Below are 26,682 nucleotides of genomic sequence, written 5' to 3'. Positions count from 1 at the left end.
CAAATGAGATACATAAATTGACAAAGTAACCAATTAAAGTTAAAAACACCATAACGAGACCTTCCAGCACAACATAGAACATAGAACATAGACGCACGTACAGCCGTGTAGAATATCTTTTATTTCTACTTTTATTATAATCCTTATAATCCTTATCTACTACTGATGACACATCAAGTATGTGACAAATTAGTCTGCGACATCACAGCGCTAGCAAGGAATACAAGCAACTCATATTTAAGTGTAGGTCCTGCAATGTTGAAGTAATATTTAAGTTGAGAAAAAAAATTCTAAACAAAATGTACTTGCACCATCGAAAGGTCATGAACATGTTATTTGCTTTACTTGGCCAAATACATTTGGGATATAATGTCATTGAGAAAACTTTCTTGTAACACCAAATTGCAATTCATTTTTTAAATGACAAAATATGTTCCATTGCGATAATTTGACATTTAAATACACACACACACACACACACACACAGCTAGCCTCTGTAAACAAGCAAACTTTGGCATATATGCCTCAGGAATGAACTCTAAGCTTAATGGAAAAGTTAAATTTGATCCATTCAGATGTCAAACTTTCCCAGATTTGAAAGTCTTTAAATCTCAGATGATATCTTTACCTGCTACTGGTGTTTGAATTTACTATCCAGTCGTCACCTAACACTTCCTTAAAGTGTCGCTCAATATCTTTCTCCTAAGACACTGCTTTGGACATTTGAAAGATGAAAGTGCCAGACCTTTTTGACACATTTATCTCAAAATGAGGGATTTCAACTTGGCAACATTCAAACTTTAACTTAATCAATTTTTTGTTACATCCATCCATGTATACAGTATATCATTATTAAGGTAATTTTGTGTGGAACTAGAATATATCAATAGCTCAAGTTTCAATTTCGCCACATGCATGCATGTATACACACACACTTCTATCTATCTATCTATCTATCTATCTATCTATCTATCTATCTATCTATCTATCTATCTATCTATCTATCTATCTATCTATCTATCTATCTATCTATCTATCTATCTATCTATCTATCTTTTTTTTTATTTCAGCACTCTTTTGACATTTGAATGTCCTGTAGTACTGTAGGCCACATGAACCTGAGACCTAGCCATTGATATTGTAATTTATCTGCTTCATTCAAACCTGCCACAAACAGGTTTTAATAACCTTCTTTCATATTTAAAAATTGTCCTGTATTGTGTTAAGACTCTTGACAATGTCACCGAGGTGGAAAAGGGTCAAATTCATAAAACAAGCAACCTCTGCTATAAAGGTCCACGACTGAATGAGATCTATCAAAGGTCAGCCTGGAAAAAGAAAACAAAGCTCGGTTTATTGTGGATGTGGTTTGTGATGGTGTAGAACTGAGCTGTATCATACTAAGAGAGTTTACTCTGGTGACCTTGAATGGCTGCATTTCAATTCATTACATTAGCATAGAAAACCGCATTTATTCCACACGTTCCATTCAAAAAGTCATACCGATATGCCACACAATGAAATACAATTGATTTCACGTTTTAGGATTTTAGCAGTTACATGGAACTTAAGGTTTTTCATACACTAGAAATTATGTAGGAGATTGTAATGTGAAATCTATTAATACGTCGGTCCAAAACATGGTATGTATGTATACACTATATGCATTTACAGTATGCTATGTGATATGCCATATGATATGATAAATAGGATATTCCAATGTTCTGTGTGTGTCTATGTGATGACATGAGAGGAGGACACCATAGTACATTTCAACATTTATGTTACAGTACGTACATACATATTGATTGCTAATTATACAATGCTACTTCAAGAAGATAGCTCTTTCTCAGATAGCTAAATGAAGCGTTAGAGACATCGTTGCGATTCAAATTCATTGTACACTTTTTCAAAACTAGGTAAATTCTTGATCTTGGACATCTTACTTGAAAGTTTGAAACTTTCAAAACGAGCACATTTTCTTTCTTAACTGAGCCAACTGCAAGGTCATTTTTCTGCTGTATATAATAAAAAATGATAATAAAGTAAGTCTTGTCACCTGTATGATACAGCCCAGTGCAAAGTACACTAATCATAAATATATTCTTGAGAAAAGGTATACACTCCCATATTTAAATGCCAAGTATTTGTGATACTCTATACAAGTAAGAGTCCGTGATAAGTCGTTTCAAAATCTTTCTTACCATTATTGTGACCTATAGTGGTACACTCAACTTTTAAAAATCTTTTTGAAAGGGCAAGTAAATGGGATAATGTGTTTGCAATCATGTGCACACCCTCATAAAAGGTTGAGGTGTTCAGAATTAACTAATCATGTTTGATCTCTTGTTAAAACCTGGGAAAACGTAATTTTCTGCTTGAGGTGGTCAAACTCAACATTGTTTGGTTCCCCTTCTTTTACAACACGAAAGTCTGGCATTGGAACAGGGCTTCGTAGACTTTTTACAATCCCCTGTAATAATGCTGTTCCAGTATCAAAAGTGTTGTTATTGTAAATATTGATGACATGCTTAGCGGGAGATTTAACGAAAAAAGAATCATATGGCAAAAAAAATTCACTCAGAAGCACTGACGTTGATCTTGCTGATCTAGTTTTAAATTAGAGTATTATATTTCTATGCAATCTTCCTATTGCTGTACATGATGTAGGCAATGTATGAGTAAGGCTTTGTGTACATCAATCATGCAGCATTCTAATTGATTTCATCATCTGGTATCCAGTGCAGTAGAAACAACAACCACAACAATAATATTAGGTTTTCACTAGGCCATATTACTGATTGTATTTCTGTGCAATACAATAAGTGAATGATCTACTCTTGACATCACATCAATTTCTTTGTCTAAGTAATTTGTTTAACTGCATTTTTGTTTGTCTCCTGGACTAAATACTCTGGCTCTGATATAAATGATCAACTGACGTGTATATTCTTGTTTATGTGCAACCATATTACAGAAGTAAGCACCTTGCACTACAAGACAATGCTTTACACTTCTTATTCAATAGTATCCTTCTGGCTTTTATTTAGGTGATGTGGCTATACAGGCAAACGGAATGCGTTACCATTACCCTTTCTGTAACTTACTTTATCAATACTCAGGTCTACTGAATTTTATCCAATCACTAAATGTCTTAGTGCCGCACATTGATGTCTTAATCTCTCCTAAAAATGAATGTACAATGGACAAACTGTGATTTTTCCCACCCGAGCCGTTCACCGGAGAAGCTGTATAGTTCCCACTTGTCATGCGTTGAAGAATTGCTGTGGTATGTTGAAGTATAAACTGCGGGAAATGCTTTGTTATTCGCTCTGCACACTGAGCGGGTTGTTTGTGCCTTAAATTAATCTGGACAATGAATGCCTGGATTATTGAAGTATCAGCAATGTACATATTACGATGACTGTGCCATTATAAATGTTTTTTTTCTCTTCTATAAATCAGAGAATCTGGAATGATTAATTTGCAAATAAAGTTTACATTTTCTTACTATCTTGTGTCTGATAATGGAGGTTTTCAGAACAGTTTCGATTTTGCCTTTTACCATTGCATTCTGGATTTGCTCATTGCAAAGGTGTACCTAAAAACATGCCTCAATGTATAGTCTGTATCCATCGCTTGCTGCACCTTTATGTTTTTCAATATTAGGAAGACTGAGCTCTTCTCTCCTCATGTCACCCTCATCTCACATGAGAGATTGTTGTTGATTTAATACGTCTTCACTTATTTCTTGTAATTCAAATAAAGGTTATTCATAGTTAAGGGAGCTTTAGTGGGAAGGATTTGCTTATGGTAGTCACATTCAGCCCAATCTCCACTGGGCCTCTTATCCTTACCCTCTGGTCTTGGCACCCATCCACCTTGAGGCCGTGGGGGCCGAGCTCGTCTCCCACATTAAGACAGGTGCAACTGGCCAGAGTCATTCGTGTGCCCACAGTGCCAACAAACAAGCTCACACTCTCCATTTGCACCCTGACTTTAATCGCCCACATTCAGAAGGCACTTTTTAAAATCTAGATAAGACATAAGCAGCTCCGCGGTATGTCGTTCGATGACGATCCGACCGACTGAGGTTCCTGTGTGCCCTTTGTAGGATACATGGTCAACCGTAATAATTAATATTTCAATAGTAATATATAACATTTCAGCACAGCTGAAAGACATAACTTCTTCCAAGCAACCATAAACTAATATGTAATTTTTGTTTTCTTTTCCTGTAACATTCAACACATTTGGGCATTGTCCACCATTGTCCATCCCTTCCAGAAAAACAAATTAGCCAGTATAACCCAAAATGAAGGCTGCCAATTGTGATGGGACAGCTGCTCAAAACAGGAGTTAACTGGATAAAAAAAAAAAAAAAAAAAGGACACACAAGGTCACATCACCTCTTTTCTTTGAGGGAGCAAAAGGGCTACATGAATTAAACTGGTGACAAGTGCAGGCTGCAGATCTCTCTCAACGTCTACTTTTAGAAAGTGCAAGTCAAGGCTTTAAGTTTCAGTGTCAGCTCCAGTGAATGACTTTTCCAGCTTGCCAATTGAATATAAAATTGGGAGTTTTTGTTCATTAGGACGTATTTTATTAATTCAGAAGGATTTGTCAAACTTCTTCATTTTGATTGCAGTGACAATGTTTTCTTCAGGAGCAATGAAATCGTCTTGAGGTAACATTTGAGAACCAGCATGAATATTACTTGATGTAAACATAGCTATAAAAGGGATTTTGGCTATGAAAATGAGGCCATTTGCTACTTTCATAATCAGCCAAACAGAAGGTTTCCAATGTAAGGGAAGAGCAAGCGGATATCAGGAATGCAGTCTTGAAATGTTAGCCTGTTATCGGAAGCCCAGGCCAGGGTGACATCAGGGCGTGTGTGTGTGTGAGTGAAAAGGCGAGCCCACGTGGTGGACAGGAGCTGCTGAGACAACTGTCACATTTAAAAACTTCCTGCCTGTGGCCTCCTTGGACATGTGTCACCTTGCGACGCCTTTTAACATCTTCCTTCAATGAGTGACTGGCTCAACCGACCCTCGGACACTTACAACTACTCCCCCAAACGGAAATAAAAACCTGGGCGCTGCAGGCAAAATGAGGTATCAGTTCAATGTGCCCGAAGGAGTGTGCAGAGGGGAACATCTGTAGATAAAGTCTCTTGACCCTTCATATATTGTAACTGGACAAAAAGGCTTTAAAAAACAAGCTCACCTTCACTTTAGAAGCTAGAGACCAGTAAGGCATATTGATAGAACTGTGGTATATTTGATAGAACTGGAGAGCAAATGATGCATGATTACTGTCATTGACGAGTTGAGTTGTACTTGCCAATTAATTCTGCTCCACTGTAAATGTTTAACTTTGAAACTTTTCCTTTGCACAACCACCAGTAGATGGCATCAATGCCACATTTGACTGTAGATACTGTATGAGTTTGAGACTATGCTTGGAGAAACAGCAGAATTTGGTCAACTTACCATTTTTTTCTATTGTTTATTACAAAAGAATGAAAAGCAGAAAGGAGGAAGTCTTTGTTTTCACTTTGTAGATTTGTTATATATTATCTGAACACAAAATAGTGCGGGTATTGAAAATTTGAGTGAAGAGCCATTAGGTTGATTTGACACAAACACACAGAGACTGTTGTTTACGTACAGCTTTCTGACATTCACTTTATTGTTAAAACTTTTGGTATACACCAGCTGCTTATCATTTTTACCTTAAATTAGAAGCAACCATATACAGCATCATCTTCAAAAACCATGCAGCAGTGTAAACATGGAGGTTTACCCATAAATCATACAAGTACATAATGGCAAGGGCCATCAAAACTTATCTAATGGCAAGGGCCATCAAAACTTATCAGAGAAGTACTTAAACCAGGAAAAAAAGGGGCTTGGTAAATAATAAGCATGTCTACATCTGTTGTGCATTGCTAAAACTTGAAAATAAATAAAATGCACTGACAACATATACACAATAGAAAAGCCCTCCCACAAAAGAAACCGCTCCATTTAGGTATGTTTCATGATGGACTGAAGAGATACTCCAATGTCTGTTCCATGGGTGATGCAAAGATGCAACTATACATCAGAATGAACTAATAAAATATTGACATTTATGTTGGATGGTACAAAACAATTCCATTCATGGAGTGTACAACTAATTTGATAATGAAAAACTGTGGCCATACACTGTAAACGCACAAGGGACCGCCATCCCTGATACGGCTCATCAGTCGCAGCGCACTGGATTTCAATTTCTGCCGCACACGCACATGCTGAGAAAAAAAACACCTCCTATGCATGCCAAGTCAGCAAAACCTGAGGATGAAAACGAGACAAACCTTTGTCGCTACGTCGTACAATCGCACCCAACAACTTCATAAAGTGTGCATGATTCAGGAAGGTGTTGGGGGAGGGGGCAATGAAGTTCATTTTCTGGACCAAACCTGATCACGACTTTTGAAATGCTTGACGATCAGCGCGAGATGAAGTCGCGCCAGGTGAAATTTGACAAATAAGTCGTGTGCAACTATGCAACTGCAACCAATGAAACAAAAGGCGATGTAAAAACAAACTACGGAACAAAGCAGCAAACAAACTCACTTCATTGCAACTTCAAACCTTAAATATCTGTTCAGTTCTTCAGACGAAGAGAGATCAGATCCGAGCTCTCCTCCCTTTCTGCCCTTTTTACACAAGTGGTTCAACGCTAAGGCACGGGTGCGTACAGTCCTGTCAATAGAAATGTTGATCTGCACACTACCTGTAGCAAACGCAACTAGAATCCACAATTTGCTAAGCGTACAGTTCACATAAACACCTCACAAATAAAATAAAAGCAAGGTTTGAAAATGCATCCCAATCATCCGTTTTTTTACTGTTAACACCACTTAAAATAACCTAACCCTAGATTTGATTCTGTACAGCTTCAGGAAAAACGCGCGTCGTTAAATTGGCCCCAGAAAGGCCGTCACTTGGAAGCCTTGTTGTCAAGCTGGAAGAGGTCGAGTATGTCCAACATAGCCTGTCTGATGTTGCCACCAAAACGGTGCGAGTCCTGTTGAGGAGGAGAACATTTAAACAAGCAAACCAAAAGATATAAAGTACGGCATAGTAGAACAAGTGCACGTACAGTTTCTGGGCTGGAGTGCTTGCTGGAAATGTGAAAGTTGATCAAGTTTTCTCCAACGATGATGTAAGACACGCCATAACCATCATCAGCCACCTGGATGAGGAAAGAAAAAGACGTGAGATTTATCCCATTGATTGAGTGAAAAGTAGAGCTGACAATAAGTAGAACTTAATTAGATTCGTTCATCATTTTAAAACTTGATGGTTTAAATATTTGTGAAATTGTGGTTTGGGCAGAATGCTAAATGGGTGGTTTGCAAGACGTGTTTACAAAAGATCCTACTGAGTTGTGACACTTAAACAAGTTTGGAACAAGCTAGTTTCGGTTAAAAGATTGAAATTCTGCCCAGCCCTAGTGAAAACCTACCGGCCCAAAACCACCTCCAGATGACACATATTCAGGGTGTCTGACGAGGTCAAACAGCTCCACTTGCTGCAGCGGCGTCTGGCTTGTGGACAGCCTCCACGGCTCAGACAGCACCTACAACCAAAAGACCTGAGACTTAACAGGCGAGCATAGTTTTCATTTCTGTAAAAATTAAAGGCTGAACAGCCTCAGTGTCACATTGGACCGCAGTCAATGTCCCACTGTTCTCTGTACACCTTGGCAAGATTGAAAATGCGCCGACGGCTCGTACCTCCTTGAGGAAAGGTGAGTCTTCTCCCAGGTATTTGGAAACCACGTAAAGACAGAAGAGGTGGCGGTCAATGCCCTTGCCAGTCATAGCCAGGCGGTACATGTTTTGATGCTTCTCTGCTGCAAGTTTGAGCAACTTCAGACGTTGTTCTCTCTGAGAAAAGAGAAGACGTGTTGGTCTACATATGCGCATCACAACCCATAATGGGAGAGACAGCTGCAAAAAAAAAAAAAAACACGTTTCTTACAGTCTCGTCTCTAATCATGGAATGGACAAAAGTGCACGTTTCCGTGGTGCAGGAGCGGACCGTTTCGGTTCGACCTTCACGGAACAAACGGGTCATGGAGGCTTCGTAGGTCAAGCAGAATTTGCCCTTGTCCTGTTTGGTGAGAGGAAAATAAGGATCTTATTCGTTTTTATTCAACATCTTAATATGTATATACTGTACTGTAAACCCATAGCAGATGATATTTGTTAACAGGCTATTATTTACTATGTGGAAGTTGTGACTGCCCTCTACTGGATTTACAAGGCGCTGCGACAGTCAAGACTAGCTGCATGTTTAGGAGCTTTCAACCAGTCTTGACTTAGTGTTTTCTTTTTGGTGTCGACAATTTACATAAAAAATGCAAAATTTAATTTATTTGACAGTAATAATTGATTTCAATTGTTTGGCGAGGGAGATCAATGAACATACCCGATAATGAGCCAACTGCAAGGCAATCTGGATAAAGGCATCAGGGCTGGTGCGGCACTTCTTGATGAGACCCTTGCCGAAATCACTGAAGGGGAAAATGTGGCTGTCCACATCATCGGCCAGAGTCCTGGCAACTTTCAGAGAGTCGTTGATGACAGCTTGGCACTGTAAAAAATGCAAGGCTTGACTTCATGTGTACACCTTTGTCAACAAATTTCATATACGATTGAATAAGCATAAAACGGAAGTTGCTTTTACTCCTTGCGTGCTGCTAAGTAGTTAGCGCTGCCAGCGTGGGCGAGCCAAGCCCTGTGGTAACACAAATCTAATAGCTTAGCTTACCTCATCACCAATGTCCCATTGTAGTCTCTGGGGGGCAGGCAAATTGGGATGGGGCTGCCCACAGCAGTGTCCATTTTCAGTATATCCCAACTTAAAGGGGTCCATAGAAAGCACGTGCTGCAAAACGAGTAATAATTAAGGTTAAGCGGTACTATTTATTCAGAGTGACAAATAGAGGCATTTTAAAACACAAACGCCGATCATCAATGACACACCTCCCATAGATGACCCACGATTGGAGCGTCGGCCCAGGAGTGTTCAGCATTCAGACCCATGGTGCCATTCTTAAAAACTATCAGGTTAAAGGATTTATCAAACCACCTGAGCAAAAAGGAGAAATGTCCTCGGTGTATTTAACAGGTTTGTGCTGCATCCTATATATTGTTTTTCATGCATCTTTCCAACCTGTCATAACACTTTCCATGGAGCAGAGACTTTGCATAACTATCCAGAGACTTCACTGGGTTGCTTTCTTCAAACCGCTGCTCTGTTTCATCCAGGGTCACGAAGAAGGCTGCCTTCTCAATGGCATCCAGAGATTGCTTGTTCTTTCCACGGCTGAAGTAGGTGTTGCGGCACTTTGCCCATGGGGTCCTGCAAGGAGAAAATGGACATAAACCAAACGGCTAAATGCAGTGAAAAGCAACAAACCAAAAAAAATTGTCAACATATTGTCACTTGAGAGGTTGGTCTCTTATTAGCCAAATCGGGGTAGAATACATCATGAAAACATAAGTAAAAATGTACCCTCCTTTGGCGAAAGAACAAGGAAAAATCCAGTGGTAAAAAAACAAATTTCCTTTTTTGTCAGAAAAAAATAAAAAATACTAAGCAAACCTCCAGTGCATAGCCCTGTATAACCTAACCCTAACCCCCCTCCCCCAACAATACATATCTGTGTGGAAAGGGGAGAGCAGTGAAGCCTCACTGAGAACTATTTTCCACAAATGGAAACATTTTGCAAGTGGTCGTTGACCAAAATGGCCTCAAGAGTGCAGTAACGAGTCATCAAAGACATGGCAAAAAGACCCCACAACAACATAAAAAAACATGAGGCATCACTTGCATCAATTAGGGCTAGAGAACATGACTCCAAATGGCCTGAGCAAAAGTGGCCTCCATAGCAAAGTTCTAAGATGAAAACGGCAAAAAGACATTAAAGGTCATTTCCGTTATGCCAAAAGGCCTCTTGATGATCCCCAAGACTTTTGGGCAAAATTTCAAGTCTGGCAGGACAAAATTTCAACTCTTTGGAAGGTGCATTTTGTCTTTGACTAATTTAAATATGCTTGATGGGAAATATTTTGGAAAACAAAAAATCAGGAAAAAGGTGTATTATTTTTTTATATCATGCTCTACTGGACTTTTTCCTGACTTTATCCTACTTTTTTCTGTTTAATCCAACTATTAATAATGGGATGAGCCACAAATTCCACAAAAAGAGATTTCCCACAAGATTGTTCAGGAGAACAAGATGACATCTTGGTAAAATTTTGAAAGTACTGCAAATTAATGCCTATTATAGACGTCCCGGTTTTTTCTTCTTTTTCTTTTTATCGAGCAGACAAAGAAAATTAACAATATAATGTGCAAATGTCAACATAATCTAGCATTGAAATGTACACATCAAAGGACACAAACTGTTTTATCTGACAATATAGCGATATAGTATTTTGACATTAAAACAAAAAACTGCACCGTAAATATTTTTTTCTTGATGAAAAACAAATATTAGCGAAGAAGAATAAATAACATATTTAAACTATTAGGAATGACCTATTTTTATATATTTTTGACAATCAACATTTCACGTTTTACATTTACTATAAATTGAGATTTTAGAAAACATTTTCACCATAAATGACGGTCAATGAAACAGCCGTGACCACAAAACATATTGGAGTCCACCTGGTTTCCAAAAGCGATCAGTACAAACGGCAACTGTCAGTTTTTCTTTCACATCAAAGTGAATAATTTGCATATTAACCTGCCTCTAAAAAGTAACCCAACTGCTCTCCGGGGCACTCGAGCACTGTTAGCTCATGGTTAATTGACACTAGGCACTGTCATTAATAGTAACAGGCGCCATCATCACCGTAATGAAGTCCTTTTTTTAATCACGCTGCACTACCGATTGAACATGATTTCAGAGCAATGTCATGTTGACTGGCAATTCCTCGACCAGCAATCTGTGAGAAAATTTAGTCATTGCCATGACGTACTTCCGTGAACAACTTCAAAATATAACCAAATCAAGGTCTTCGTTTCGCTATATTATTCGTTATGGTACGGTTTATTTTGAAATTCTCACATCTGGCAGCGTCCTCCAGAGCATTAACAAGCAAGGGCATTCTCCTGAGTACCCAGTCTAAACAACAAACAAAAGAAAATAGATCACATGCCGGGCGCAGATGAGAAATATTGTGGCGTTCTCATTTCTCATCGTAGGAGATCTTGTCCAACCCCAAAATATATTATTTCAAACAATAGGGTATACCGTAATCACAATGTGGTGTGATTTGCACTTTAGTCTGCAGTTGAAAATGCCTCAGGTGACTGACGTTGCAAAAGGCACGTACCTGTCCCCTGCAGTAAGTGCAGCGAGTTTTTCCTCTCCTGGCGCGGGCTCAGACGTATCAGACAGGATCCGCTCCATCTGCTGTTCGATTTCCCGCGGCAACAGAAGCCGCCCGTCATAAAACATCCACACCTTGAAGATGCGCCCTTTGTGGTACACGGCTATGTGTTTGCTCTCATTCGTGTGCTGAAGGATATCTAGGGGACAAGCACCAATTGTTAAAAGGCAAAGAGTTGGAGAGGAACAGCAGTGTTCTTTTGGCTGTCTGCCTTAATTGCATTCAAAAAGTATTCAGACCATCTTCATCTTTGAGATGTTTGGACAATTTGATTGGAGCAATTATCAAACTAATGTTCAAACGTGCACTGCCTTCCATAATTCTCACAAGAAGCAGCTCAGAAACTTGTTTTTCTCTCATCTGCTTTTTGCGGCCTTGGGCATCAGATAGACTGGTAAGGGTAACGTACTCTAAGTACCAATTAGTACTCCAATTACATCAAATAAACTAATGCAAACAGAATTGTCATATTACTATCTGAAAACATGTCTTACTACTTACACCAATATTAGCTGCAACGTTAACATATAAAAAAACAAGTGGATCAGGATACTTTCTGAATGCACAAATCAGGAAAATACGATATTATACCCTAAGTTAAAATATTGATATAGCTTTCATTAATATCACATGTGAAACAACGATGGAAAACAAATGGGAAACGGAAAAAACTGAGTTAAAAAAAAAAAGGGGGGTGCTTGAAATGAACATGCAGGAAGGAGAGTGTAACATGGAAGAGTTTGATGCAAAGCTTATTTGAACAGTACCGCGCAGCATCAAGACAAACCAGTTTTGGGATGTTCAATGCAAATGAAATCTTATTGTCTTGGTGATGCTCGTAGAGTTCAAACAGCCACTGACCTTGTTACGGGCAAAACAAGGGAAAGTGTATAGTAAGAATGAACCCCGAAACACCAAGCGCTGTTCATGCAATTCATAGTTAGCCTGCTCTGCTTTCTCACCTCCAAGTAAAATTCTCATTGAGCCAAATTAACCATTCAACACATTCGTAGTACAATTCCTTTACTTATGTTCTAATCCAAAATGTACCAAAAACAATCAATGCTTGAGCATTAATACCATTAAATCCTGGCATTTCATCCAGTCAAACAGGTAAATCATTTAAGCAAACCATGTCATTTCAGATCTTGCGTGCCAAGTAGATAGGCCCAAATTCCAAAGTTTTTAGTTAGAAAACTAGACTCATGAGACAAAACTATTAGATGTATGCAGTAAATGTTTATGTTCCAAAGTATATTAGAAGCTCTAGTTACAGTGAAATTGGTACGGTGTAAAATGTAAAAACAGAATGCAATTATTTGCAAACCTTTTCAACAACAACAGTATTCAATTGAATACACGCCAGACAAGACATTGACTTTGTAGTGAAATTCAAGTGATTATTTTTCCCTTCAAATATTCACTCATTTTGATTTTGATGATTGCAACGCAATCCAAGATAAAGTGGGCGTCATCACCTTTCATGTCAACAACACTCAATAAGCAATTGGAAGCTGAGAATATTTGAAATTTAACATTTTGCAGATGAATTCTTTGCCTTATTTTGTTTGATGTGCAACTTCGGTTGATAAAACATTCTAAGGTCTTCATTGAATATTTTGCGTTTCATTAAGTGTAACACGGGTCTGGACTGCTGTCAGCCAGTCTAGTACTTTAATATGATGAGATGATTTTCTAACACAAGCACGTTAAGGTCACAAACATTCAAGGATGTGGCGATATCTTCAGTCTCTAAATCATGGGGGAGTGGTTAAAAAAATAATCTGGACCAAAATTATCTGGAGTTGAAGATTCCATGTTTTACTATCCAGGATTAAATAATCCATTTTACTTTTATGTCAGTTTTTCAAGGAAATACTGGACTGCATCACCCAGATTCAGATAATCTGTTAATAGGATTTCCAAATTCAGTTTACCTGTGCTATAAAGGAAAGAACATATCACAATTTGTGCAGATGGCTAGTAATAATAGCAAATAATAATAAACAGATAGAACCACCATGGTGTTATTACTTTAAGGTTTGGGTTTTTTGAGCCGAGACAAAAAGAAAAATAACTAACATCCACTTATCATGGAATCTTTTATGAACACTCATCTGAGTCGTAAAAAAAACATTCGTATGGATATTTTGAAAGTCTTAAATTTAAAATACATAAATTTCAGACTATAAACCCCAACATTTTTCTCATAATTTGAGCCCTAGGTCTTAATAGTTCAGTGCAGCGGATCTGCAGATTTTTGTTGTTGTTAAAGCCACCAGGAGGTAATCCACCAGTAAAGCAAATGTGTGTACAATACTGTACAGTTGACTGTGCAGGCAGTTAATTTAAAAAAAAAACACAAAAAAAAACGTTCCATACACCGTTTTCTGCTTAAATATCTGATGTTACCTGCGGCTTAATCCAGTGCAATTTATCCATGACAAAATTTGTTTTGTTGCTCAATTTTTGCTGTTGTGGTGTATTTGCCGGTGTAGTTTATAGTCCCAAATTTACCTTAATAATAATAATCCTACATATCCGGTGCACTTTGAGGGAACCACACAACCCCTGACGTTCTGGTAAGATTGGGACTGGCAGGATGTGTAATAAGTAATAAGGAATTTATGATTCAAACATTCAGAGGTTCATCTGATGTTTCTTTTGACTTGATTCACAGAGAGCAATGAAAGAAAATTTTAATATTATTTTTATTTGGTATTTGGGTGTTTATTTCATGGAGGCAATATTGTTTTTATTTTTACTTTACAGAAAGACTTAACTTAGTCTGTTTTCTTTTCCTAATTAATCACTATATAAATTCAGTGCAAAATATAAATAAAGTATATATGTAAAATGATACAAAATAATTTTCTGTTCAAATTTAAAGGTCAGCTGTTTTTGTTTTTTAATTAAAATCCACCTTGAAATGAGACCCCATCTTTTTTTCTTAAAGTATTAGGTATAACACAAACTGAAAATTTGATCTAGATTAAATTTTGGATTGGTCTACATGGTCTAGTTGTGTTTCAGACTCTTTCTTTGTTTTTTATAGCAACCCATTGTCAAGATTTGAGCTAATCCGAAATAATAATGGAATTTATCTGTTGTAATCCCTAATTTCCTTGTAAATGGATATTGACATGTATTCAAAGTGTTGGGACTATTACTGTAGCTCATGTAGTTGTTCACAAGTGGTGAGTGTCACTCCATCTTCTCTTGTGAACTGAGCCCTTGATGGGATGCTCCTTTTATGACCATACAACCAACAGTATTTTCATTAACCGATTCTTCTGTGGAGTGTTCCAGTTTTTTTTTAAGCATTCCCAAACTTTCCCACTGTTTTGTTGCCCCTGTCTCAGCTTTATGGAAGTTTTGGTATCTCGTCTCTGTAGTGTATTCAATTGAAAATAGGTTGAAAGGGATTTGTAAATCATTGTACTCAGTTTTGTTTACATGTTACAGGTTTGTATGGCAATGATAATAAAGATCTAATCCATCACATCTCATTTGTGTCCTCTTAAATGTCATTGTCCAGGAGGAAAAAAAGTGCTCGCAATTGTATATATGCTCCCTAGCCACATTATTAAGAATTCTGTACCTGTTTATGCACCTACCAAATGAGTCAATAAGCTGAGCATTATGCAGGAACGGAATATAATTGGGTAGACAAGCTGTTCCAATCAGTCTTTAAGGGAAAACAAACGATTTGAAGTAATGTTAAAAGCATCACTGGGTAGTAGCGTCACAAACTTTAGGCACTGCTGATCCGCTCTTTTCATATGCCGCATTTCACTACACCACTGTAGTTGCTTCTGATTGGGAGAGTCGGCAGTTCAATAATTGTTTTCCTATATTAGTTCAGAGAATTGGAGGGTCGTGGATTACGTGCGCCAAAAGTGAGTGAAAAGACTGGTTAGACCTGACAAAAGACCATAGCGTTAAGACCATATCTGGTGTACAAAAGCGCATCTCTGTACACGCAATGCGTTATCATCAAGAAAAGAGCAACAGCGGAAGAACAATAAACCAGTGAACAGCCCTGTCAGCTAAGAACAGGAAACAGTGGTTGCAATATGCTGTAATGCGGCTCCGTACAGCATCGCATCAACAATTTTGTCCCATGATTGTTGGTCATTCTTTCGGCTTCATAGTATAGAGACAGTGTTAAATCAATGCCTACTTCTTTGACAACACATCATGAAACAAAACTGTCATAAACTGGCCTCAACATTTTAACACTTCTCCGTCTCATACAGTGAAGCTCCATTGGAATATGGTTATTGTGGTCAGGTCAGCTAACAGCACCAACTGTGGCATGCCATTCCTAATGAAACAAAATCCACCATCTAAGATTTCCTTAAATAAAAACTGAAAACACTTCTAAAGGCAGAACAGAGTGCAAACAGGTATACAAAATATCTAACTCGTAAGGTGGCTGTCGTAAATTTCCAATTTACAAATTAAAGTACTTAAGTATGGTAATTAACTAATTATCATTAGTTAACATGCCAGGCCAGGATAGTTGAGTTTACAAGACTCACCCAGCATTTCATACAATGAACCTGGACTTCAGTCACATGCAAATTATTCACCACATGTGCAGAGCGGAACACACTGGTTTTATAAAACTACTGTGTCATATCTTTCCACAAAACAGAAAAAAATATCCCAAGAAGAAGTACAGTCAGAGTAGCGTGGAGGAGGCAACACTGCAGACTCTACCTGTGTCTACACCTGGGACACGAGTGGTGTTGAACATACGCTCGTATTGGGCGGAACACATGGGAATAGTGTTTAGGAGCATGAGCTGAAAAGCAAGAGGGGAGAGTCAAACAAATCGAGATGACATTCTAAAATCACCATAATCCAGATAGAGCAGCAGACTCACACACCTACAGGGACAGAAGCATGGATGAGGGATGGAAGAAATGATGAGGATTGGTTTGAAAGGCAGCAGGAGGAATCAGAGAAGGCTGCCAGGGGAAAGGATTTAAACAGGGACCAGAAACCAGTGGCCAACCCTTTCAATGCCAGCAGCAAAGCCCTGACATTGCCAATGGGAATACTTTTCAGAAAAATATCACATACTACTTGTGTTCATTTTAGGAGTAACATGTACGGCAGCCAATCAGAAACTGGATTTGTTTGGGGCTTTGCTGTCAAGAAAGAGTCAACGGGGCAGGGGTTTCCAATGGCTGCTGCCATTGTGATGGTTTGGGTCACATGGAAGGGTATGGTTGAGAGGGCACAGCACAGGTCCCCTCATCTTACCTGTTTCCAAACCGGGGATGCGGGTAGTGTTAAACATCCGCTCCCACTGAGCCGAACACAGAGGAACCTTGTTTGCCAGCAAGTATATCTAACGCAGCATCCGACACAGCGAAAGGACAAGACAGTAAAACAGAGACAACTGAATGTGAGTGTTAAACATTGCAAGCCCATGCATGGGGATTTGTACAGATTCATACAGTGAGTCTATGCAGCTGCGGCCAGTGTCTGCTCGCATAATACAATATAGAAAAAAAAGTGCCAAGGCTTCATTAGGAAACTACAGTTTTGTATGTGGGCATCATGCGGGTCGGAGAAAGAAAAGAATAGGAAGGAGCCAAGGTAAAACTGGCAATGCAGCTGGCCATAAGGAAAATCATTACAATTCACTTTTTCCACTGAACTCTGAAGAAACATAAGGACATGTTAAAAAAAAACACTAAACATGAAAAGTCTCACTTTGCTGGTCATTTTCCATTGAAACAAGCAAAAAACTGAACAAAACACGCTCCGCAATCAGTGAGTACGGCATTGACAGTAAGTATTGTTGAAAATTGTGAACATGAAAACTACTGCAGAATTGATTTGACTAATGAAACATTTTGACTGTAAAGCATTTGTAACATGCTAAAAAGTAAGGAGGTAAACATGTGCTAACTCAGAATCTTTGCTCCGTACTCACTGGCTTGATCTGGGCTCTGTCGAGCTTCCTCCTGTACAGCATGATGGCATGAATGGCATTACCTGCCCTGGCAGCCTGAATTGAGGTGGGGAATACATAAAGGAAGTCCTGTGGAGATAAACAGAAATATGCACTTGTTAGAAGATTCATCCATCCACTTTCTATAGACACCTATCCTCACAAGTCGCAGGCTTTCTAGTGTCTATCCCAGCTGACTTCAGACAGAAAGCGGGTAACACCCTGAACTGGTTGGCAGTCAGGGTGTCCCCACCAGGGGTCACCAAGACAAACGACCATTCACGCACCCCATCGCGCCTAAGGACAATTTAGCGTGTCCAATACACCCGCCATGCATGTTTTTGGCATGTGGGAGGAAGCCAGAGTGCCCAGAGAGAACCCACGCAAGTTCGGGGAGAAAATGCAAACTCCCCACAGGAAGGCCAGAGCCCACTGGAATTGAACTCAGATCTCTTAACTGTGAGGCAGACGTGCGAACAACTCAGCACTGAGCCTTCCTTGTAGTCACATAATTCGTTGTGCCACCGCAGTGACGCTCCATACCCCTGCCCACTGTATTCATCTTCGCTCCATTGTGAAGTCCCTGGAAGTTCACACCATGCTTGCCCGGTGACTACCAACTCGCGCGATCATCTAAACTTTGGTGAATAAACTAAGCTTCGTATGTAGAAAATTTGCATGGATAATACTTTGTTGCATGCTTCATTTATAATGGGTGAATATATAAGTGAACTGAATCGTGACAAACAATTTGTACAGTGTCAATTAAGAGGAGAGCAATTGCTCCTTTTGTTTGAAGACAATGGCACAAATAGGGAGAAGCAGTTGCTTTTGGCTACATCCAATAAATCAGCAAAGCAGAAGGCAATCTTGTCCATATGGCGTGCTTTTAATTTGTAAATCAGGATGTAGATGACATTCTTTTTCCTGTTTGGTGCTTTCTGACCTATGGAATTGACCACGGCGCACGGCAGAGGACCAGATTTTTCAAGTCCTGTGTAAAGTTGGCAAATAGCGCAGCCACGACGCAGGGCAGAGAATACGTTGGATCTGGAACCACTCTCATTGGCTGCGTAGCGCTGCAATGAGCTAAGCATGTGGAATCCCTGGGAAATGGGCATTAATTTCATAGAATTTTGGTGACAATTGATCACAGGTTAATGACAAATGTGTTCACAAGTCTCCAATAAGGACCATAAGCTCACAGCCTGATAATAATAAAAACAAAACTATTGTTAATTTATTTTTTATTTATTAATTACTTTATATTAATCATCATCATCATGCATTTCATTTAAGGACACCTTTCTTGGTGTTATGTTCTCGGTGGTATTTGTTGTGTTTAGGTTGGTATTGGGGTTTACTGTTGTTTTCTGTTCTGGACTTTTTTTAAGATTTTGATTTGTGTTTTCACATTGTGGGTTCGTTGGTGGAGTTTTGTTCATATCTTTAAGTTTTTGTTTCCCTTCCCCTTGTGTCTTATTAGCCACCTGTCCTCATCAACCTGCTTCCTTTGTGTCTGCCAATCAGCTCCCTGCACCAATTGGTCTTGTATTAGGTATTCATTGTTGTCTCGTCAGTTTTGAGTGTATTTAGTTTCATGTCAGGTCATTTTTGTTTATGTAGTTTGTTATTGCTGTAGCTGTTAATCAATCGTAGTTTGTTGATTCCAGTCTTTTCCTGTGTCTGAGATTCAAATATTTTTGTACTGGTTTATATCTGGGTTTTTGGCTGCAGTTTTTGTCCTTATTTATCTTTATTCCCTACTTGCATTAAATTATTTTTAAAAGCACCGTGCCTCCCTGCAATTGAATGCAGGGAGGCACTCACACTCAAACTGCACTCACACTGTCAAACTTTGTGGATATGTTTACGCTGGTATGTCATTAGCATAATATACTTTGTGAATTCCGAGTGCAAATGAAGAGCAATTAAAAGTGCTTTTAGTGGCCAAAGTTTGTTCTTTGTGGATTCAGCCCACAGTATTTAGAACTCACAAACTAAAAGCCGTATGATTTGTGAATAAGATTTTGACTTGTATTATTCTACAAAAAAGCCACTTTTGTGAAATTTCCTACCATGGCATAGTAGTTGCTGTTCACCATGATGGGTCCTCGACCTCTAAGGTAAATATACTCTTCCCACCAGTCACTGACCTGTGAAGATGCATAAGTAGAATGAAAGAGAACTTTCTATGTTAAAACAAGTTCAAAGAGTGAAATACTTTTTTGAGACTCACATAATTGGAGGTCCACCATGACTTCAGTTTCAGGTACCACTGCAGTCTAGGACCCAGATTCATCTCAAAGTCCTTGGCCAATCCCTTCATCCGTTCAAACTGTTCATCTTCCATTAGTGGGCGGACTGACTCTAGGTACTTGAAGCATCAAAACAACATGTAATGAAAAGAAAACAGTCTACAAGTATATAACAGGCATTAGCATACATATTGAATTAATTGTTTAACTAAGCCTGTAATAGCCAAAACAGAAAGAATGTATTATCCAATGGAAAGAAAAAAAAAAGATCAAATTAAACAATAATCCCTTTCCTCAGGCCGAACATACCCTTCTGCAGGTATCCTTAATAGGTGGAACAGGCAGCCGTGGCAAGGAGTTCTGGAAACTATAGAGCATTGGTTTCCGTCCAGAGAACACCTTAACCAACAACTGAGAAAATAAAATAAAAACCAGTATTGCTCATTTGAATGTTATATCAAATGGAATCATCAGCAAAACTCTTTCACCTTGTTAAAACACTGCTTCAAAAAAAAAAAAGCTTTTACTGGCAGTGCAAAGTAATAATTAAAAGTATAATAAACACATAATAAAAATGGTCAAATTATCTTCCAAAACGCCTGTCTTGTTTAAGTGCGTGGGTAAAGCTCATTAAAGAACATTGCGTGATGTTCGTGTCTCACCATCCACAATCGTGTCGACCAGGATACAGAGCCGTGGCGTGCGTACATCCAGCCATGCCATGACAACAGGCACTTGAGGACATTCCTCATGATCATGATTATGGTCACCCAAAGACCTGTGCCCACCAATACGCCACCAACAATCTTCTGACTGTCTGTGGACATGTATTTACTACCCAAAGAGAAAAAGAAGTGACACTATAACATTCAGATACTGTACATGCATCTTGGATTGGGTATAAAAAGGTTATGATTTTTCCTTTTTGGACCGAAATAGCAATCTCAAACGGCGCGATTACTCCTACAGGTAAAGACATGTGGCTACAACTGCGTTAAGGGTGAAAAGCCAGCAACGATGAACAGCAAATTTGTGTCACAATGATATACGTGGACATAAAATAAGACGATGGTGACATTAGAAATTTAGCACAGGTACAAAGAGCAAACATGATGTCAGCCATGACAAAGAGGCCCTGTGTCACAGGCCCTGTTTGGGTACTCTTGTTGTTTTGCATGCAGTCATTAAGGTGCTTACCTAATGGGCATGTGTTGTCCTAGTTTGGTGATCAAGCCAAGAGATGGATCCAGCTGTTTGTACTTATTGTATGACATGTAAGACACAACCACAACCATGAAGCCACCAGGGCTGCCTGGGTACACCCCAGTCATAACGCCATTCTGTGGAAGGTTAAACAGGACAAACCACGTCATGGGGATCCAGGAAACAAATATTGACAATGGTTTAAAGTCAAAGGAAGGTCACTTCACTGATTATGAAAACAGGTTATCACTTTATTATGTTTGAGTGACTTAGTACAGTAACACGTTAAGAGCCAAGTAGGACAAAGGCTGTAGCAGCATTGACTGGTAAGGCGGGTGACCTTCTAATAGGAGCATGTTAATCTTCAACAATACACAAAATTGTAAATACCAATGTAGTCAAACATTGCTTAAATACATCTCACACGGAGTAATTTAGTACCAAAATAAAAAACACAAGTATAAATTAGGAATAGGTTGCATGATTTTGGTAAGTGCATTTGAGCATTGCAATTAGTTCAAGGGTCTAAGTTTGCCTCTCCGATACCAAACACGTCTCACCTTGAAGCGGATGAATCTTTTCTTCCACGAATGAAGAGCAGAGAGGTAGATTTGGCGCAGAGCCTCGTGGCACAGCTGCAAGTCGATGCCATCTGGGGTGACAGTGAACTGAAAGGCCACTGCCTGGTGAGCTTCTGCCATGGTGGCTGCTTCTGTGCAAAGTTGCTGAGGGAAGCACAAGGAGAAATGCCCTCACGATAACTCACAAAGGAAACACTGACATGCATGTGTATACATGGCACATTTTATTTTCGCCTTTTAATAGACAACCACTCAGGTAGAAGGCATTACAATGTGATAAAAGAGATGTCGTGCATGACACTTTTTTTATTCACCTTCGCCAACTCTTGGAAATTAGCAGCGTTCATAATTTTAAACTGAAGTGACTCATTTTCTTTTATCCACCTGGCGTTTATACATATTTCATATATGAAGTCCGATTCATTGTTGTCAACATTAGAGGGTCAGGATGCTCATCTTCATGACTGTTGAAAACCAGTTTGGCTGACTGTTATAATTGTTAATGCTTGGAACGTGTTAAATCTTGTAAGTAAGATTAAGCCAATGGAGGTACAGCAGCAAACAATCGCTCATGTATAAACACAACTATATATACCATAATTCACCAAATATAAAACGCACCTGTGTATAAGACGCACCCTTATTTTCTGATATTTTCTATGTTACTGTGAATGACATACCAACACTTTGGCAACAGTGTAAAAACTATAGCAAAACTGAATAAATCTCATCTTCCTAAACTCTTCATAGTTTCTTGTGTTCATATCTGTAAGTTATATATTTGTTGCATGTTAAGAAGTGTGTTTCAGATTACCCACATTGTGAGCGCCTCGCCAGTGTAACTTTAAATGCGCTCAAAGCAGTTGTTTTACCTTTCCCTCAAGACGTGGCTCGACTTCATTTTGCCATAAATACCCCAAGTTGCGCAGCATCTGTGTTACACTAAGTTTATGATCATGTGTATATGCCAAATGACCGCAGTTAAAAAATGAGTCAAATGGAATAGCTTGTGTTCTCTAACCCGTGCAACTCTTAAGTGAATAAGCTGGAGACAACATAACTTTGACAGGATACTCTCCATTTTAGTGATATTCCTGTGTGTGAACAAGAATGGACTTGGACGTTGGTTCTGTCTGCTCGCTTCTTTTATTGAAAATAATGTAGCAATAGGCACTGGCTGATAACAGTCAACTGACATCTGCCCTCTTGCTTGTCCTGTTATGGTAACTATAGAGTAAGAATACGGCCAACAACATATATATATATATATATATATATATATATATATATATATATATATATATATATATATATATATATATATATATATATATATATATATATATATATATATATTTATTTATTTTATTTATTTATTTATTTATTTATTTATTTTATAATTCCCCCCAGCAGAAGTGGGTAAAACATTTGGTTTGCAAAAAGACAGCAATGAGTAGGCCTTTGAGTTTAAATTGAAAAAAAGAAAAACTACCAGCTTCATCTTAGTTTTCATTTGGAGATGCTGAAGAGCTATCAGGCAACTTGTTTTAACGGACCCTTTGTGATCAACAAATGAGAAGACACTATGAACAAGTTCCTGCAAGCTGAGACGTAGCAAGAACAGGTATCATAATCGACATGACTGTTGCTCCCACGAAAACCGGTTCAGCAGAAGTGTCATTCTTTGCATAAAGCTCTTGTGAGTGAAGAAAAGTAAAATACAGGGACACTGCAGCCCAAGGGTCCACTATCTCACATTTTTTTCACTTCACGAAGTGGAATACAAAGTTTTTCACCCCCTTGTTACAGCATTTTTCCTGCCTTGGGGCATCAATGAGTATTTATCTCGCGCAGCCAAAAGATTCAAAAATTCAAACTTGGCGGTCAGTCTGTGTGCATATTCGTTGCAAAGATGATGGTATACCTAGACCAATATAAATCTATTTTCAACAACTGTGAATTATTTGTATTGTGTTTATACAGGTTACAGCTTAGTGCAAAACTGAAAAATATCACCACGTTCATCAAAGTGCCTAAAAAAAAGATGAAAATTATTTTATTGCAATTACACTTCAAAACAAAGCCTTTTCCCTGGGGTCATACGCATCCACCTGGTTCTCCCAGGGGGGCCCGCCCCACTATTAGAGAAGCACAGGTCTAAGTAAAGCCTAAATACATTAATAGATATAGGAATTAAATAAGAATTGTGGAACGTGGATATGCAATGTAAATCCAGTCAACATGCAATAACCAGTATGACTTACTGTGGAATATGTTACTCGGTCTCGTCATTTTCAACTAACACATTTAATAAAGCAAAGTAATATGTCTTATGCTAATGATAACTATAGCACTACTGCACAGGTTTCAGAGGGGCTAGCCCTTATGATTCTCATGCTGTACGGCTGCTTGCACACAAACAAAAATGCATTTGAACAATCATTTAACGTTCAGACTTGCAATGCAAGAGCTTATCACAAATGTGAAAGCTCACGCTGACAATGTCAAAGGAGTAGTCTAGGGTGAAGGACACCTCGCGTGGGCATTTTCAATCCACCAGGAGAGCAACGTCTCCGCAGACTGCCCCTCCCCCTCTTGATCACATGATCCAGCCTACACTGCGGAAACTGGGGGAAAGGTCGCCTAGCAGTGCCACAAGCTTGGATACGTTGGAAAAACTGTAAACAGCACTAACAAACCCTTCCATGCATGGCTGCGAGCGTGTACCGCTATGCTGCTTATACTTTAGACATACAGTCTAAGCTAAATCGACAATATTACGAGGAAAAAAAAGAGCGATGGTAATAAATCTTGGCAACCACCCCCACTGACAACACGCACGCAGCGTCGCTTATGTGCATTGCAATGTTATCAACCCGCTATAACTACTCACAATTAAAATGTTCCGTCAAAAGCAAATTCCTCCAGAAACAAGCAATTTTCTCAGCAGACACAAAACAAGCATACGTGTCTGCCATTAATGGGGGGCTAAGGGAGGCGCCACGAAACCACGTGGGCCGTCACGAACTGGGTCACTATTAGCACCCCGGTATAAATAAAGCATATTCCGGGTTTTGCATCCAAAAAATGCAGCCTTGTCGAATAAAGTCAAACTTTCGTGCATCCAAAAAATGCAGCCTTGTCGAAGAAAATCAAACTTTCGTGCATCATATTACGTATTGACCAACGAGCCCGAACCACAACGCCCACGGCATTATTTCTGACATTAAGGAGCAGGTAAAACCATAATGGAATTAATTCCTAGTTCTAGGTTACGAGTAACTTATTTGCGCCGTTGCAGGGGGGCATTGTGATGTATGGGCCAATGCATTTAATTATTAGTAACCGATAGAGTGCCCTATGTGTCCATGACAATGAATGACCTCTACTTGCACCATTGCCTACATACGTATTGGCAGAACATGTAAAGTAGTGCCTACTACCTGTCATGGTTTTAGTCAGTGACCGTGGAATGTTTAACACGAATTAATAACAAGCCTGCACGACATATTTGAACAACCTGTGGTGTAATGACGAGTGGGTGCGAGAATGGGTCAAACATTTCTTAGTCAGTATTTCAATACAGTATATTTTCTAGCTCGCGAAAGTTGGAATATTTTTTCTTACGCCACATAAATCGCTCACTGCAATGACAACTCAACTCAAATATTCGAATAGACTTCACCAGCAACAATATGGACCGTATTCCACCACATTTACCCGAAATTGTTAGTGTTGTCAAATGGGTCGCAGCCATGTTTAATGAGCGATTCAATAAACTGCACAGCGGACTCGGCAAAACCGTGGAAAAAACGAGATCAAATTGGGTCCGTTTACTCACCGAGACCTCCTATGAACCCGAGAGTGTGTATGGAAGACCTAAGTATCTGGACACAATGTGACACCACTCGGCTGCTGAGAGTGTGGTCCGCGAACGTTGACACAAGCTACGTGAATGAGGTTTTGTGTATGCCGCCTACTTCTTTTGCTACGTCACGTTCGTCCGGAGTGAAACAGCGTCACATGGAGGACCGCACTGGTATTGGAAGAAGTGAGTGAGGACCCCAAAAGGTGACGTCAGGATTTCTGATCGTATTAAGCCTTTTTCTGTGTACTCGAGAAAGGCGCTACTCTATTCCATTTTCTTTTCAATCAAACACAATCACGTGTATGAGTATTTTCTAACTACTGTGCCGCGGATCACATCGCGGCGTTTCGTGACACCCCAGGCAAGAAGGACTACACCGAAGCCCCTCCGCCCATTAAAAAAACAAAAAACAAAAAAAAAACACCATGTCAGTCCTAGAGGTCCTCCTCGTTTCTTGATGGTAATGTTGCAAGGATAATAATAAAAATATTATTACAGTATGGGGGGGGGGGGGGGGGGGGGGCACATGTAAAATAATATTACTCATGATATTCGCTCTATATATCAAATAATGCCCTGTTTCAATTCGAAGAGGGCTGATGTTCTCCAATAATCCAGTAATCAAAGCAATTTGAGGAAGAAAAAGAATAACAGCCTTTTATATATATATATATATATATATATATATATATATATATATATATATATATATATATATATATATATATATATATATATATATATATATATATATATATATATATATATATATATATATATATATATGCCGAGATTAAACAAAGGTTGGGAAATAGCAAATTCGACTAAATAAATGAATACCGGTTAATAAATAAATAAACAAATACACGTGCTTCTAGGTTGGCAAATAACGGGTATAACTAAGTAATTTAACATATTTAATATAAAAAAAGTTTATAACAATTAAAAAAAAAAAAAGAAAGAAAATATTCTCAGTGTGGTTAAGTATGAATTTCAAATCTGGTATTTAGTGTCCGGAGTCTTAAAAAAATGTAAACATACGTCCCTGGTAGTGAATGACTTAATACATACAATAAATTAGTTTTACTTTTGAAATGAACGTAGGTTTCCAACAAAATTCTTATTGAAATGTACCAGTCATGTGTAAAATGACTGGTGATAAAGCAAGACATTCAAGACACGATTCTGATACAGCAAATATGTGATTCACACAGTTTAATATTTTGTGTGAGAAACTCTTTCAACGCGGTGGCATAAGTACACAAAGCTATATATCCTATAAGTGGCTACATTTAGAATTAAGCAATCACATTCACTCATGTCATCTGCACAGA

At 38.7% G+C, this 26,682-nt stretch overlaps 1 protein-coding gene across 3 annotated transcripts; it reads right to left on the bottom strand.

The window, feature by feature from the left end:
- Window positions 1–5,670: 5,670 nt before the first annotated feature.
- Window positions 5,671–25,430, bottom strand: cpt1ab (carnitine palmitoyltransferase 1Ab (liver)). 3 transcript variants are annotated; one of them, XM_088416323.1, is made up of 19 exons: window positions 25,322–25,430; window positions 21,460–21,624; window positions 20,894–21,036; window positions 20,359–20,530; window positions 20,006–20,107; window positions 19,678–19,815; window positions 19,517–19,594; window positions 17,421–17,528; window positions 16,742–16,829; window positions 11,411–11,606; window positions 9,237–9,425; window positions 9,047–9,152; window positions 8,832–8,948; window positions 8,490–8,654; window positions 8,040–8,171; window positions 7,793–7,945; window positions 7,522–7,635; window positions 7,156–7,248; window positions 5,671–7,080 (listed from the first exon to the last, which is right to left on the bottom strand). In XM_088416323.1, the coding sequence occupies exons 2-19, from the start codon at window positions 21,598–21,600 to the stop codon at window positions 6,994–6,996; spliced, it is 2,322 nt and encodes a 773-aa protein (XP_088272449.1). In that variant the 5' UTR covers window positions 21,601–21,624; window positions 25,322–25,430; the 3' UTR covers window positions 5,671–6,993. The 3 variants fall into 3 exon arrangements, with proteins under 3 accessions (XP_088272449.1, XP_088272451.1, XP_088272450.1); XM_088416325.1 differs by lacking the exon at window positions 16,742–16,829 and adding an exon at window positions 16,193–16,277; XM_088416324.1 differs by lacking the exon at window positions 25,322–25,430 and adding an exon at window positions 24,374–24,451.
- Between the last annotated feature and the right edge of the window lie 1,252 nt (window positions 25,431–26,682).

The sequence above is a fragment of the Hippichthys cyanospilos genome, chromosome 6 (assembly GCF_059441005.1).
Source record: "Hippichthys cyanospilos isolate Australia breed blue-spotted pipefish chromosome 6, RoL_Hcya_1.0, whole genome shotgun sequence".
NCBI classification, from domain to species: domain Eukaryota; kingdom Metazoa; phylum Chordata; class Actinopteri; order Syngnathiformes; family Syngnathidae; genus Hippichthys; species Hippichthys cyanospilos.
The sequence above is the reverse complement of the archived record's forward strand: the minus strand, read 5'-3'. Positions and strand labels throughout refer to the sequence as shown.

Bases quoted from the DNA above. Each gene is read 5' to 3' on its own strand.
- cpt1ab (XM_088416323.1), bottom strand. From the start codon at position 21,600: ATGGCAGAAGCTCACCAGGCAGTGGCCTTTCAGTTCACTGTCACCCCA. The intron at 21,037-21,459 runs GTGAGACGTGTT...AACCTTCCACAG, and splicing joins AAAGATTCATCCGCTTCAAG to AATGGCGTTATGACTGGGGT. The intron at 7,081-7,155 runs GTACGTGCACTT...CCTCCTCAACAG, and splicing joins AGCACTCCAGCCCAGAAACT to GACTCGCACCGTTTTGGTGG.